This window comes from Podarcis tiliguerta (genome assembly GCF_965153285.1).
Source record: "Podarcis tiliguerta genome assembly, chromosome: 6".
Lineage (NCBI taxonomy): Eukaryota > Metazoa > Chordata > Lepidosauria > Squamata > Lacertidae > Podarcis > Podarcis tiliguerta.
Window position 1 is genome coordinate 75798369 of NC_139539.1, and position 16229 is coordinate 75814597.

The window sequence follows — 16229 nt, forward strand, 5'->3', positions numbered from 1 at the left end:
TGTTCGACATCTGAGTCGTGTACAAAAACGAAAGCAATTACTTTCCGGGTTTTGGCGTTCAGGTTCCGACTCATTCATCAACGGAGACGTTCGAGAACCGAGATTCCACTGTATGGATATAATTTTGAAGTTTGGCATAGATGCATATTTCTGCCTCTCCAACTTGGCACCACATATATTTGGCAAATGTATGCCAAGCTGAATGCCTGTTCGTCCTCAAAGAATTAGATTCTGCAATAGTTACTGGCCTGTGCTTGAGTTAGACATTACTTTGTGTGCATGGGGGAAGTGTGCCTGTCCTGGATCCCTGGAGTAGGAATGTATTCACTAGCTTTTAGTTTCCCAATGAGCTAATTCTAGTAGCTCTTTGAAGCTCTTGAGTTTTAGCAGTGTTGCATGATATATATCCAAGTGTTGCAAAGGTCCTAATGAAATCATGTAAGGAGAGCAGTCTGAATTGTATGCTACTCTTTTAATCAAGCTGCATGCACACAGAATAAATCATGCAAATTGCACATAATGCCGTATTTCACTTTGCACAATTTAATCTGGTTCTAGATATGGAATGTTGAGATGAAACACGAGGCTCAACTAGGATCCACTTACTCTTGGAGTATCTACTCATGCTGCTTCTCTGCAAGATGAAGAATGAGATGGAGGAGTGCATTCATCTGACCATTAGACCTTCCTCATTGGGCAGATAAGCAAATAATGCTTAGGAGCAATCCTGAACCTCATATTTTGTTCTTTTCCTACCTTGCACATCTTTGCTTGGTACAGCTAAAAAGCTTGACTGATTACAATGAGAATGAACACGCTGTGCCGCTTCTGATTCTCCACCAGACCTAACCACACATTTCCAAAATTCTCACCAACCATGAAATACAGTAATTTGGATCTGTTGGTTGTTAAACATAACAAGAAGAAACCAAGGGCACTCCCCAATTATCTATGTATTGAACATTCATCCTGGTTTGTTTGCTGGGAGATTAGACAATGGTTGTGTACACACCATATATTTAAAGCACATGACTTCTTCCAAAGAATCCTGGGAAATGTTTATTCAGAGTGCTGGGAATTATAGTTTCTAGGGTTCTTTGAAGGAAGTCATGTGCTTTGTGTCAAAGGGCCTGTTTGTTTTGGATTTCCCAGTGTAGTCCCATCACTTTTCTTATCACAAAGTCTGATCTTTTGGGTTAGCGGGCTTTCTACGGAAGACCTCCCTTGTCAACTCTAATTGTATATCCTGAATTTGTATCTGAATTCCACCTGAAAACAGCAACAGTCTTGAAGCATCCAAACTAATCGGAATATGTATACAGCTGTACATCCTAAAGCATAACATTAAAATCACTTGTGTGTGTGTCCTTTGCCACACCATTCATTGTTGTTCTTTTTAAGTTTGTTCACTTACTTACCTTGTCACCAACACCTCCAACAGAGCCAACAGATCCTGGTGGACCTTGAGGACCCTGGGATGACAAAAAAGATGTCAGTTAAATCATGTGTTTTGCTTATTTGTTTAAAAATGGGGAAATATTAATGTAAAAACTGTTCAAAGGGTGTGTTTCTTACATCAGCTCCACTTGGACCCTGCGGACCTCTTGGGCCAGGGGGACCAGGGGGACCCTGTAGGAAACAAATACAAAATACAAATTAATCAGGTTTACATTTGTTAAAGCCAGCACAAGGGCCATTAGCTTAGCATTATACAGAACTAGCTAAGAGCTTCTAATGTATGACAAAGGGAGTCACAATTACAGTGAATGTGCCAATTCTAGTATCGATTCTTGGAGCGTCTGTACAGCCATATTGGGCTGGTTTCTAAACTCAGTTGGCTATCTTACCACTAACAGTAATGATGTCTGGAGCAAGACTCATCTGAAGATCTCATGACCAAGGGATAGGAGGAGAGAGCAAGAAGAAGGAAAGACCTTCTATTTTTGTGTAATACTCTATGTCATTCGCGTATTGAACCCTGAATAGCAGAGGAGAAGGACTTACCATTGGACCAACGTCACCATTTTCACCTTTTTCCCCTGGTGGGCCAGGAAGACCCTAGGAACAAAAAAAAAAGAACGGGTTTATATATTTAATTATCTCAGATTCTCTCAATGCAAATCACAATCCCCAATACATACATCTTTAAATGTAAGAACATTTCATTCCTGGCCGGCCAGCGAGTACCTTCAGGGACAGACAGCAGAAGGGTTTTCAAATGTGCATTTAGCAGAATATGTTGTGTGGCCCTTCACCTTGTTCAGACCAGTTTGTAATGAAGTAATGAAGCATTTTGTTCTTGGCAAGTCTGCAGTGCTTAGTAGTAACTTTGTTCAACCCCCTTGAGAAGGGGATTTGCAGGTTCTCCAGTCCTTTGTTGGAAAATGAGCCATGGAGCAAGAAAAAAAGCCAACCAACTAAACAGCATCAGAATACTTGTGCTTTCCTGTTTTATCATCTAATGCATAAATGAGACAGCCTCGCTTTCCTTTATTGTACTGTTTTGTCCATTTTGATGTTTAATAGACTATGCTGCATTCAGACGGAAGGCTGTAACAGATAGTAAGACGCATCATGAAATCTATTCATTGATTGCAATAGATGAAGGAAGGTAGAGGAGTTGCATTTTTGTCTCATTACCGCTTTCTAAATAATGACAGGTATTTTCCGTTATCTAGAGCTGCACTAAATGTGGGATGTACAACGGTAATTCCTGACATTGAGATGCTTGGATTGTGCACCAAATTTATTCAGAACCCCAGCATGCCTGGACACTGTGCCATTTGGAAGAACCTGTCTTGATGTATAAATTTATTACCGTATTTTTCGCCCTATAGGACGCACATTTTCCCCTCCAAAAATGAAGGGAAAATGTGTGCGCGTCCTATGGGGCGAATGCAGGCTTTCGCTGAAGCCTGGAGAGCGAGAGGGGTCGGTGCGCACTGACCCCTCTCGCTCTCCAGGCTTCAGGAAGCTCTGCGCAACCCTCGGGAGACCGGCTCAGAGGGTTGCGCAGAGCTGCCTGCAGTCCTGGGCTCAGCGCAGCTCTGCACGGCCATCGGGAGCCGGGCGCAAAGTCCCGCCCTGCTCCCGATGGCTGCGCAGAGCTGCCTGCAGTCCCGTGCTCAGCTCACTTCTCCCCATCGCCAGCCCCACAAGCTCGGGGGACAGCGGGGAGGCGGAGCGCGCCTTCCCACTGTTCCCCGACCTGGTTCTTCCAGCCCCGCACCTGGGGGGGGGATAATTTTTTTTTCTTTATTTCCCCCCCAAAAAACTAGGTGCGTCCTATGGGCTGGTGCGTCCTATGGGGTGCAAAATACGGTAAGCTGTTTTACTCTCAAGAATTCACAAACTTTTGCTATTTTTCTTTTTCTTCTGAGTGGTACACTTTCTCAGAGGCAATCTGTTGGGGTCACATACCGGAGGTGAGCAGTCCCAGATATAGTGGGCAGACCAGACACAGTGGTGTGGGCAGGACCCCTTACCCTTCTCTGCCATCCCCATTTTCTCTCTATGTAGTAGCAGAGGAAGCCGTTTGGGTGCCTGGGGCGGCACACCCAGGGGCGGGGTGAGCCACCCATAGAGGCAGGGCGCACTGGAGGGCCTCCAGAGTCTGCCTGCCTCCTCCCACTCAGCAGGTGGACCGTTGGGGCAGCGCGGAGCCTGCACGCACCCAAGCCACCATGTCTCTCCCACCATGTCTCTCCCACCATGTCTCTCCCGCACCCCCTTCCTCTGCCCCTGTCTCTACGCCAGCCCCATTCTGCCATTCCCCTCTTGAACACCAGCTGCCTACCACTGTAATACAGCCTAATGACTGGTTCCTTTTTTGAACTGAAAGCATTATAATTACTCTCTCCAACATCTCAACACTGGTCCTTATTGGAAAGAAGGAAAAACAAACCCACAGTCCTGTGCCTATAGGGAAATTTTTGCAGGGGCCAATGGAACATTCCTGGGTGGGCAAAGTAGGGATGGATGGGAAACAAAAGAGGCAGGCTTCCTATTTAGAGTATAGGACTGTGCAGATCCTAAGGAGGAAGATGCCATTTGTCTCCATGGCGATCCCTCCACTTCTACACAGCTGAACATCCACGGGGGCAGAAATTGGGCTCCAAGTTTTAAATGAAAATCTTACATGATTTCACCAGTAGGTATATATATCATTCCGAGCAGAGAATGCATTATACAGTATGTGCAAATTCACTACCTTTTCAGGACTACATGGCCTCTTTTGAAGCAGACTGAAAATGTAATTTTAAGGAACCATCCAAAGTGTAGTATCCCATTTTGTTTAAATTACCCATTTAGGCTGCAGCCCACAATGGAAGCCTTGCCACACACTTCAATAGGAGCGGCAGCTCACCCTTAGTGATCTCATTCTCTAGAAAAAGGTAAAATCACGAGCTATTTATGATGGACCATCTCTGAAGGGAAATTTGATATCAATTTGCTCGGTCAATAACCAATATGCTCAGCTGCTGAAATCCTCCACTTTACAAAACTGGAAAAAATTGGGCTTCACAGCCTCAATGATAATGTGTCAGTTACAGGTGACATCAATTTCATATTGATAGTTTAAAAGTGGGTGACGTGCAGCCTGATCCTCTCTATAGTTAAATTGGTAACCTTGGATTTAAACTGATTAGAGCCCCATTGAAGTCAACGGTACTACAATTGGCTTAAATGGTAGTACTTTGATTTAACTGGGTTGCAGAACAGACTGCAAGTTACTTAGATATATCCACTTCATGACTTGCTTTGGAATAACTCTGTGGGATTTAACCCTCTAAAACAGCCTACTCTCAACCTTGGGTCCCCAGAGGTTGCTGAACTACAAATCCCATCATCCCTGACCACTGGTGTCCCTAGCTAGGGATGATAGGAGTTGCAGTCCAACAACCTCTGGGCAGCCAAGGTTGAGAAAGGCTGTTCTAGTGTGTGTGTGTGTGTGTGTGTGTATAATTATAATGTCCATGATATAGTGTGGTAGCCTTGTGAAATTAAGCAAGCCTTCCCTATTGTCACCTACAAAAGAGTAAAGCATAATTTTTGTTTGTAGCGCTCCATCCTTGAGGTAGAAGTGGGAGGACACCAAAAGTGCCTAACTTTGGTTGGACTGCATCATTTTGTTTAGCCACACAATAAATATCTGAGGATAGCAGAGGTGCACTGATGACAGAAGGGTTAGGATAATTGCAGCTTAAACGTCTTGGATGAATAATTGCCTACAAATCTGCTCATTTGTAGGTGTGACTGTAGAAAAGGTAAAGACCTCTGTGTTGCAGATGCAAGTATTTCATCAATTACAATTTGCTGTCATGACAGATACTAACAACGTACCCAACAGTTTGTTATTAAGATTTATTGAGCCATAAACCTGCCTTTAGTAATTCAAATTTAGGCCCTCAATTATGTTGAAAGTTACATACGGGTTCAACTTTAAAAACCTGTAAGTGGTTCTATTAACGGCCATGGGAGAACAGATAAGCCTAAGGTTAAGTATGCTGCTCTTTGCCAAATCGCAATCTTCAAATACAACCTTGCAAATAATTGCAGTGACATATTTCCACCCCTGAAACTAGTGGGAGCTTTGCCACTTTGGTTTCAATGGAGCCAAGGTTTTCTTCCAACTCGCAAGCAGCAGCTTTGCCAAATCAAAACTTATTTCTCTAGCTTCAGATAGCCCTCTTCCAATATCTCAAGGGCTGTCACACAGAAGATGGAGCAAGCTTGTCTTCTCCTGCTCTGGAGGGTAGGACTCGGACCAAGTTACAAGAAAGGAGATTCCAACTAAATATTCGGATGAACTTTCTGACAGTAAGTGCTGTTCAACATTGGAACAGACTCCCTCGGAAAAGTTGTGGTCTCTCCCTTCCTTGCAGGTTTTTAAGCAGACATTGGATGGCCATCTGTCATGGATGCTTTAGCTGAGATTCCTGCATTGCAGGGGGTTGGACTAGATAATCCCTGGGATCCCTTCCAGCCCTACAGTTCTATGATTCTATACAGTGCCAGGAAAGGAAGCTCCTCTATTCTGGGCACCTTGGGGAAGGAAGGAACATTGCAAGAGTATAAGGAAAATGCCAGGATGTGAAGGGGAGAGGCGAAGGGAGATCACAAACAGCATAAAAATGTGGCATCATTAGTATATCTGATGGGATTTGATAAGATTGAAATATTATAAGCAACAAAAGGGGGGGAGCTGTGTAAGGTTTTCATTTTTACTATGCATTAGCAACAAATACAGAGCTCTTGATTGCTCAATGGCCCTTTATTATCACCAGCATCTTTGGCATCCTTAACACACTTGAAGGTTTAATGAAATGTAATTCCACTAGAGCTCAACGTTCATTCGTTTAAGCCTCTAAACAGTGTGTGGTTACCCTTATGCAGCGTTTCAGTAAATCAAAACACACAAAGGTGAAATATATTTCTCTTTTCGACGCAGACCAAATCGAAACTGCATTTCCATTCCTAAACACCTATACAGAGTCCCTGACATTTCCACTACCTTTCGATGCTACACCAAGTTTGAATGATCACGTATTAAAAATCGAGTCTCTTCACTTAGAAATAAAGAAAAAGAAATCGCGTTAAATTTTCTAGCCCCAAACGCATTAATGGTAATTCAAGGAGAGAAGAGGGCTCTAAATAGGGCACTTGCTTCAAATGTTCCACCCTGTACATGTTGCTATGTGAACTATTCAGCAGATTGGCTGTGAAGTAAATTGGTTGAGTGGTGCTATCCCTGGACCTTTGCTGCTGAAGGGCCCAGGGCTCATGAAGCTAATGCTCACGGAAGTGCAATGCCTATAAGAATGAGCCATGAGCCACAGGAAAATGAAAAGAATCCTGTTCAAACAAGATGAGGGTCCATGCAGCCCAGCATTCCGTCATCTGACCAGCCAGATGTTCCACTAGCAAGGCCATTCCCTCAGTGAAATGATGGCCTTCCTTGGTCAGGAAGAAAAACATTGTTTGTTGAAGGCAGAAATGGCATTGGAAAGGATCAATATAGTATAGGGGCGGGATTGACCATGACACCCCCAGGCTCAGGTTGGGGTATCTACCTGGTTGGAATCTGCACTCTGGTCACCCAGTGAGACCTTGCTTCTTTGGCTTGCACCACGGCAAGGTTCAACACTGGCCGATCCTCATGGAACTGGCTTGGAGAGGTCCAAACCCGGTGGATCCAGTCAACAGGGAATGATGACCTGATCCTGACCCTAATGCCATGCCTACCCTCACCCTGCCTGCTTCCGCCAATAAAGATTTGGCGTGGTTAACAGTATCCTACCACCATTGTACAACCTGGTTATTTTGCTGCTCTCATGGGTCACCTAATGCGCAATATTTATGGTATTTCAGCAGGAAGTTACAGGATATGCACTGATTGGAAATGAAGCAATGTGACCAACCCAGCACTTCAGTATTGAAATCAAGATGAGATGTGACCTCCCTAATAGTATCATGAGCCCACATCATCACAAATGTGCAATAAAAAGAATGTCTGGAGGGGTCCAAAGACTGGTCATTTTTAAACTATGAAACCCAGAATAAGGATACGCCCATTTTGTTGTGGGGAAGGAAGGTGGGAAGCAAATAAAATGATGAAACATACCTGAAGACCAATGGGACCTGGAGGACCAGGGAAGCCTCGTGGGCCTTCATCGCCTTTTTGCCCAAACATCCCTTGCTGTCCTCTTGGACCAGGTTCTCCATCACCCCCCTAGTAGATTAAAACAGGGACAACTACTGTCAGACTTTTACAGCCACTTTTTAAAAAGAAACATCCCAAGTTAATGATTACACACACAAACACACACACACACAACTTGTGTTCTGATCCAAAATTATGTGCATTGAAATTAATGAGATCTAATTCTACATAATGTGATTGGGACACAATTTTGCATTTGTAAGAAGAGAGCTACATTGTGCGAACACATTCATTCAACAATTACGGTGAACTTAGCTTGTGTTCTCCAAATACAATTAAAGTAAGTGGCCCAGTCATAATAAAGTCACCCAATGCGATTTTGTTGTGCATTGATCAATGCAGCTACTGTGCTTAACAGCTGGCAGATGCCGCTTAATTCTCATTTGGGAATATTTATGCTGACAGAACAATAGTTTCCAATAGGTTGGTTTGAATTTTCGATTACTTAATGATCTATACTGCTGCTGGTTTTTCACATTGTTTCCACTAAATGGTTTAAATTGGTTTTATGCGAGTGTTGTGCTGGACTATGAAATGTTTTTAAAGTACTGTTTTAGTGGGATATGCCTTGAATGGCATTGCATAATTTTTTTTAAACAAATGAATGAATGAATTAAGAAAACCATATGGATACTTTTTAGCTACATTAGTTTTGCAAAAAGGTCTGCCCAGACAATGGGTGAAAAGAAAACAGCACAGATTTTGACTGCAGCTCTGTAGGCTATATAAATTCCATTGACTTCAGTTACATTTAAGCAGCTAACAGTGTACAAGTTTGCAACCTTAAGTCCATCCTTGCAAATAAGTCCATAAAAGTTACTAGCTTGCAAAACAGACATTTTTAAAGAGGTCATAAAATGGCGTCGGACTTCAGGTGCTTGTTGCAAGAATGTCATAGGTACCACTCAGCAAAGTACATTCCATACAACAGTATCACAACTGATGTAGTGTTCTGGGAAATGACAAAGTATTCTGGTCTGAGTGAAGGAAAATGCAAATAAATCCATGGTGTATGCCAGAGCTGTCCATAGTGCTCACAAAAGTTGTGCATTTACTACTCAGAAATTGACTCTAAAAGGCACCTAAATGAAGACTCAAATACCCAGCTCCTAAGAATGTTGCCTCAGAAGTAAGTCCTCACTGAATTGAAAGGGCCTTAGTCCCAGGCAAGTGGGCTAGGATTGCTGTTTGTCATATGTACATTCTTATTATTTAAAGGGAAAACAAACAAGGCAGGTCCCGACAGTCTCTGGCTTCCAGAGCCAGTGTGGTGTAGTGGTTAGGAGCAGTGGACTTGTAATCTGGTGAACCGGGTTCACGTCCCCGCTCCTCCACATGCAGCTGCTGGGTGACCTTGGGCTAGTCACACTTCTCTGAAGTTTCTCAGCCCCACACACCTCACAGAGTGTTTGTTGTGGAAGAGGAAGGGAAAGGAAAATATTAGCCACTTTGAGACTCCTTAGGGTAGTGAGAAAGTGGAATATCAAATCCAAACTCCTCCTCCTCCTCCTCCTCCTCCTCCTCCTCCTCCTCCTCCTCCTCCTCCTCCGTCTTCATATTCCTCTTTTTGTGGGCTTATTCCGTATCTCTTACCATGTGGCCCTAATGTTGGCTACAACCCCCCCCCCCCAATTGAAATGCTGTCACACAGACATCTGCAGCAAATACCAGCAAATGTGGGGGTGATTTTACACCTGTATTGTTGAAGAATGCAACATGGAGTGATGGTTTGAATATGTAAATGAGCCATTAAGAATGTAACAATACAGACAGAACTTCCAGATTGCCAATGTCATTTCTTTTCAAGGGAGTCAGATCACACATTCAACTGGGAGCCATCAAGTAAATGAGTAATTAAGTGATGAGAAGCAAAGTTACCGTTGTCTAAATGAATATTCTAAATTATAAAACAGAAAATTTAATTAAAATTGTGTGTGTGTGTGTGTGTGTGTAGTGGACCCTCCGGATACGAACTTAATTCATTCCGGGGGTCCTTATGTACCCCGAAAAGTCCACAACATGAGGCGCTGCTTCTGCGCACACGCGCGTCATCATAGAGCACTTCTGTGCATGTGTGTGTGGCAAAACCCGGAAGTATAAACTTCTGGGTTTGCCTCATTCACAACCCGAAAGTTACGTTACCAGAACGTAACTTAACCCAAGGGTGCACTGTACAGTGGTACCTCGCAAGACGAATGCCTCGGAAGACGAAAGAGTTTTTCGTTTTCTGAGTTGCTTCGCAAGACGGATTTCCCTCTGGGCTTGCTTCGCAAGACGAAAACGTCTTGCGCCTTTTTTTAAAAACCGCCAATGCATTCCTATGGGAAACCGTCAATGCACAGTGGTGCTTCGCAAGATGAAAAAATTCACAGGACGAAAAAACTCGCAGAACAAATTAATTTCGTCTTGCGAGGCACCACTGTATAATAAAAAAAGAGAAACTAAGTTATCAAGTGGACCTGTTCTTGGAAACGCCACTCCAGCTTCCATACGCATAAACAAATCTTGGAATGAACGGAGCCAAAGCATTTTCCCAATGTTTTGTTCATTCCTTTTGAATTGTTGCACTCGTGGAAGACTGAAGCAGCAGAGCACTGACCCAAGACTGGAGCCTGCGGTAAGCAGAACAGTGCATAGACACGGATGCCTTGAGGATAGGATTTAAGATCTTTCTCATTTTAAGCAACATAAATTATGCCTGAATCTTCGGTATAACTAATGAGAATTCGGGGGGGAAGGCACTCGTTAGTTATGCATAACAAGCAGAAACTTACAGCTATACCAGGAGCTCCGACGGGACCTTGAAGACCTGGTGGTCCAGGAGGACCCTGAAAGGAGGAGGAAAGAAGGTAATGTTGGCATCTAAAGTCAGACGAGCAGCATCTCCACAGGAGGGCATTTTGCATTATTCAGGCCTAATAAGCATTTCCACATTTCTTTGGAGAGATGGTGCTGTTACTCCAAGGTCTTTTACATTCAAGGCAGTCAAGCATTATTTGTTCATCTCCCCAAATCTTAGACTTGCTTATCTACAATACGTTTGAAACTGACATTTATCAAAGGTAATTATGCTTGCAGTATTTTCAGGATATTTAAAAGTGGATTTCTGTTCAAACATGAACATGAATCACAACCTGCCCTGGCTTTTACAGAACTAAAAATATACCAGACCTTTCTGAGGAGATTTACAGAGGGGAAAAAATCAACTAAAGTTTCACTATCCATATCGCAAACGAATGCTTCTTGTTGGAATTGTATTTCCCCAAAGAGACTGTAAGTTGCTCTTGCAATTGGACAATTCTTCCTAGACAGTCTTAAATATTAAATATGTGCAACTGCATTGCACACCCTGAAAAAAAAAGTTCCAGGACGTATTTTAGATTAAATCTATTTATGCTGCCCCAGGAAAAGGCATTACTGACAGAGCTGATTTTCAGTTAGCCATGCTTGAACATACAAATAAAATGGAATTTAAAATTACATAAAACAACCTGTTCTCACATGCCAAACAAGTCTAAATAATTTCTTCCCAGAGGAGTTTTCATGTTATAAACTATATATAGTTCTTGAAAATATTCCCTTGTGATTACTAGTTTTGAGTTTGATAAAATTAAATGAAGAATTGCTTTAATCAAAGCAGAGGACCTTTTTAACCACATAAGAAATCTGAAACGTTGGTTTATATGAAAAAGATTATTGAATGATATATTATTAATAATATAATATAATATAATATAATATAATATAATATAATATAATATATAGCTTTCCTGCAAGCAAACAAAATGGACCTAGGTGAAAGGAAACTAAGCAAAACAGCGACAGACAATTGTGGAGGAAAATATGTTAACATATCTTGGAACAAAGAAGTTGATCAATTACTATCATCATTTAAAGGCATTATAAAGTAACATTGAACCCAATTCCTCTGAGGGTTTTTTGGTTTCAAATGTGAATATCTCTGCAAAATGCAGGCCTCTTTCCTGCTTGCTCAGCATGTTGGTTTTTGATTCATGTTTTCATTCTTTAATTCCCCAGCAATAAGGAATTGCAGTAAGCAATATAGTGAAGGAAGTAGTCAGAAAAAGAAAGAAAGAAAAGAAAACTCACATTTTCTCCTTTGTCACCTTTGCTCCCTTTCTGACCTGGTTCTCCAATTTCACCCTGTAATAGAAGGGAAGACATTGTTAAATTGGTACTTTTAAGGAGCCTGCCTTTCCGTTCGCTGTGGCGAAGTGTCTATAAATGTCACCTTATTATTCTCTTTACCTCATAGCACCATTTTACAAGTAAAGGCCTGGAGGGGGCAATTTTGCATTGATCAATCACATTTCGGTGTGACAGATTAGTGCATGTATCGACTATTACAGTTCAAAGCACAACATGGCCTCCTATTGAAACCCACTTTAATTGGATTTTGAATGAAGGAAATTGTTTTGTTTTTGTTTATATTCTCCATGTCTCCTTCAATATAAAGTGACTGTAATTGCAATCAACTGAAGAGCAGCTTCGTGCTTCTGTGAATGTATCACAATTCTTATTATGAGCAGACATACCAGAGAATTACGGTTGACTCTATAAGACAGTGGTAATGTTCAGGCCATCTGGCTTAATTCAGAATATATTTTGGAAAGATGTTTGCTCACTATGCCTTTGGACACATGTTAAGATGCTGTAACCTAATTTTGCAAGATGCTTGCTGATACTTAGGAGTAGGTTTTTTTCAATGTTTAAATACAATTGAATAACATTTTGAATCAAAATGGTAGACTGAAACTTTCAAAACTGCAGGGTTATTTGGGGTTTCTTAAATTCCCATGCAATGATAGGTGCAAAACTGAGATATAAGACAAGTTATCAGACAATGCAACCCATCCACTTATCCTTTCATGCAAGCCACAATTAATCTAGGAAGCATCTAATTAAACATAACTTTTCATTTCATCCATATCCAAAGTTACCAGGTTGAGGATAAGACTGGGTCTAAATAACGAGGCTGGTTCAGAGACAAAACTGTGGTTAAGGAAAAACTTTTGCATTGTTTCAGGCATGCTATGGAGGGAGGAGAAAATGGATTGTGTATGAGGGCGAGAAGGCACATTAATGAATTGGGAGAAAGGGCAAAGGGCTCATTCCTATTTTGGCATATTAAGCAAAGACTATGGACTGGCCCAGTGAGAATGAGCTGCATAACTGAACAGGTATGCAGTGAAACGATGGGAAGTTTGCCAGCACATAAAGGAGTAGCGGGGGATATTTTTTAGGGAGAAGCAGTGGGCAACTGGGAATAGTAGCCAAGACAAAGGTATCTGGAATTAAAAAAAAAATCCTGATGGAATGTTTCTGGACGAGAAAAGGGTAACACCCTCCCCTCTCACTCAGCACATTTCTCTTGTAAGTATGGCCTCCTATTTTGCATGTCAGTGCCAAACGATGAATTGAGAATAATGCTTCCTCCTAAACATTTGCTTCCACCCTGTAATTATCATAAGTTTTTCTAACTATTGGAAACCCATGAAACCCATGAAAGTGTCTTTGCCTGATTGAAGAGAGTTGCTCCCCAAGTTCCCTGTGTTGCATTATTTCTGACACCTGCTGCTCATGGGTCAAATTTGACATTTAAGTAAATAAATGTTTGCCCCAGCTCCCATACGCTGATCTTCTCTAGTGGCTCATAATCACAAATAGTACGTATTCCAAGAGAGCAAAACTGTCATCACCGTTGCTTCTAACACAGCACTTCTTGTGCAATATTAGACAATATCACAGTGATTGCTCTTGCTGATGGGTCACCCCCTTCTTATCTTGTATACATTTGGGTCCTGCATAGAAAGGTGACACACCTATTTCTCCAACTTCTATTGCATGGCCCTAACTTCTTGCCCCACTGCTTATGACTCCGCTCTCTCTCTCTTTCTCTGCATCTCTCTATATTGGCCAACTGAAGATAACACTTCATGCTTCTGATGAAGAGGGTACTAGTCTACAAAAGATGATGGCACAATAAATCTGTTCTTCAAGTGCCTCAAGATTCTTTCTTGGGTGATCCCACATAAAGCAAGCAAACAAATAGCTCTTGGAGTTTTGAAAACTAGCCAATCACCGGACAATCATCACTGCAGTTAACAGCAACTGACCTTGTCACCATCTTCTCCAGGAGAACCAGCTGGACCGGCAGGGCCAGGAAGTCCTACAGGCCCTTGTACTCCATCACGTCCGGCTGGGCCTTGGGGACCTTTTTCACCCTGTTTTCAATGCCAAAACATTATTCAAACTATGACTGGTGAATAATTGAGAGTGCAGAATATTGAAGTCACATTTCACTATTTACAAGCGTCAGACTGGTCCAGTGCATGGTTAAAGCTTGTCACAGCTAGGAACCTTTGGAGGGGCCCTAAGCAATTTATTCTCTCTCAAAACCATCTCTGTAATGTTGTGGTCATCTATGGAGGTCCTGCTTTGGGAGGGCCTTCTCTCCGAAGGACCTTCTCTGCCATCTGAAGCGGACAGGTAGTGACTTGAGAGAAAGCGAATTTTGGGTTGTCATTCTCCACCTTTGGAATACCTTCTCAGAGATGCTCTCCATGCACAAATTCTGATGTCATTTCAAGGCAAGATGAAGAACTTTTTATTCCACTGGGCTTCATCTGTAAGCTACAATTCTGGGGTGTTGCCTACCATGTGGCTCTGCACAACTGTATGACCTATGTCTCTGATCCATACCCTTTTGAGTGGTACACCTGTGTTTTCATTCATTACTACCAGACAGCTGTATGTTAATTATATACCTTAGTCAATATTATTTTCTTTCACAAACTATTTTAAAAAGCAATTCACAGGTAATGATTTCACAACCCAGCATTTGGGTTTCGTTTTGTTTAAAAAAAAGGGTCGAGGTCCTCCTGTATCACCCCTCTTGTCTCCATTTACACCTTTTCTCTGTTTATCCCACATAACTGTTGTCTGCTTATGAGTAACACCCTAGTCTTTTGTCACTCTCACTTCCATGCCTTCAACAGTCCTGCTTCCTCTATCTACTCATCAATCCATTATCCTACTCTCCTTTGAGTGTTTTGCAAAGGCTAGAATGCAATTGATATCTGTGATTTTCATTTTGGCAACCGACACCAAGTGTTGATAGCTGCAAAACAAGCTTTCCAAAGGGTTATCTCTCTCCCTCTCCCCTTCCTTCCATCACACACCTTGTTGCACAATTAAATCTAGCAGACGAAGAGCTGTGTGAGAAACACATCTGCTCGGTACTTTGTGCATGAAGAAACTTGATGTGTAATATCTTGGTACAACAGTGAGTCCTCCCCATCCACCCAAAAGTACGAAATCAGCTGCTCATTCTCAAAGCAGAAACAATGTACAATTGATCCCAGTCACCTATGACTTTAATTCACAAACTAGGCACATCTCTCATTTACTTGCACCTGAATCTCACAACGCCAACCTCCACTTCCTATTTGCCATCTCTGACCTCTCTCTCTGCAAAGTAAAAACCTCTGAGCAATGCTATATAGTGATACCTGTAGCATCAGAACAATCACATTAAAGGAAAAAGAAATACTATAGAATTTATCCATTGCTTTTTGACACATGGATGCCCAAAGCCGGTAACATAAAGGCTTTGAGGATTTTCTTTACATACAAGTGGTATATAATTTTTATGAAAAAAAATACACACCTAAAATATTTAAAAACAGAAACGCAAACAGCCAAACAGTAATAAAAATGGCATCAAATAGAGGAGTGAAGAAACAAAAGAATAAATCTCAGTTGACAGGACCACAGAAATAAAAAGGTCTTTCTTGGACCAAAATGACATCAGAATAAACAAATGGGTAGTGTGTTTTAGAGATGAAATACCACAAATGAAAGGTAAAAGGTAAAGGTAAAGGACCCCTGGATGGTTAAGTCCAATCAAAGGTGACTAGGGGGTTGCGGCGCTCATCTCACTTCAGGCTGAGGGAGGAGGCATTTGTCCACAGACAGCTTTCTGGGTCATGTGACTAAACTGCTTCTGGTGCAACAGGACACTGTGACAGAAACCAGAGTGCACCGAAACACCGTTTACCTTTCCGCTGCAGCAGTACCTGTTTATCTACTTGCACTGGTGTGCTTTCAAACTGCTAGGTTGGAAGGAGCTGGGACAGAGCAACAGGCGCTCACTCTGTCGTGGGGATTCAAACCACCAACCTTCTGATAGGCAGGCCCAAGAGGCTCAGTGGTTTAGACCACAGCGCCACCCGCGTCCCTTTTTCACAAATGAAAAGGCACCCTGTCAAGTCACTGCCCACTGCATCTCTAGAGATCTGAATGGATGACCAGGACCACAGGGAAGAAGACTCTTCAGGTACTCTCAGCCCACATTTTGTAGGTTAGCACCAGCGTAACCAACCATTGTTGGAAATGGACCAGTGGTGTTGTTTTAAAACAGTGCAATATGCTTTGCACTGAAATTTCTGCACTGTTTCCAAAGGCAGTCCCAGGTACAATACAC

The 16229-nt window shown here is 42.2% G+C and overlaps 1 protein-coding gene across 4 annotated transcripts in view; it reads right to left on the reverse strand.

Moving 5' to 3' along the window:
- COL11A1 (collagen type XI alpha 1 chain) overlaps positions 1–16229 on the reverse strand; it is a 263565-nt gene that overhangs the window by 50308 nt on the left and 197028 nt on the right. For all 4 annotated transcript variants that reach the window (XM_083445146.1, XM_083445147.1, XM_083445145.1 and 1 more), the window contains 7 exons: positions 13861–13968; positions 11834–11887; positions 10498–10551; positions 7625–7732; positions 2005–2058; positions 1576–1629; positions 1419–1472 (listed from right to left, as the gene is read on the reverse strand). In XM_083445146.1, coding sequence (XP_083301272.1) covers positions 1419–1472; positions 1576–1629; positions 2005–2058; positions 7625–7732; positions 10498–10551; positions 11834–11887; positions 13861–13968 — 486 coding nt within the window. The remainder of the gene's footprint in view (positions 1–1418; positions 1473–1575; positions 1630–2004; positions 2059–7624; positions 7733–10497; positions 10552–11833; positions 11888–13860; positions 13969–16229) is intronic.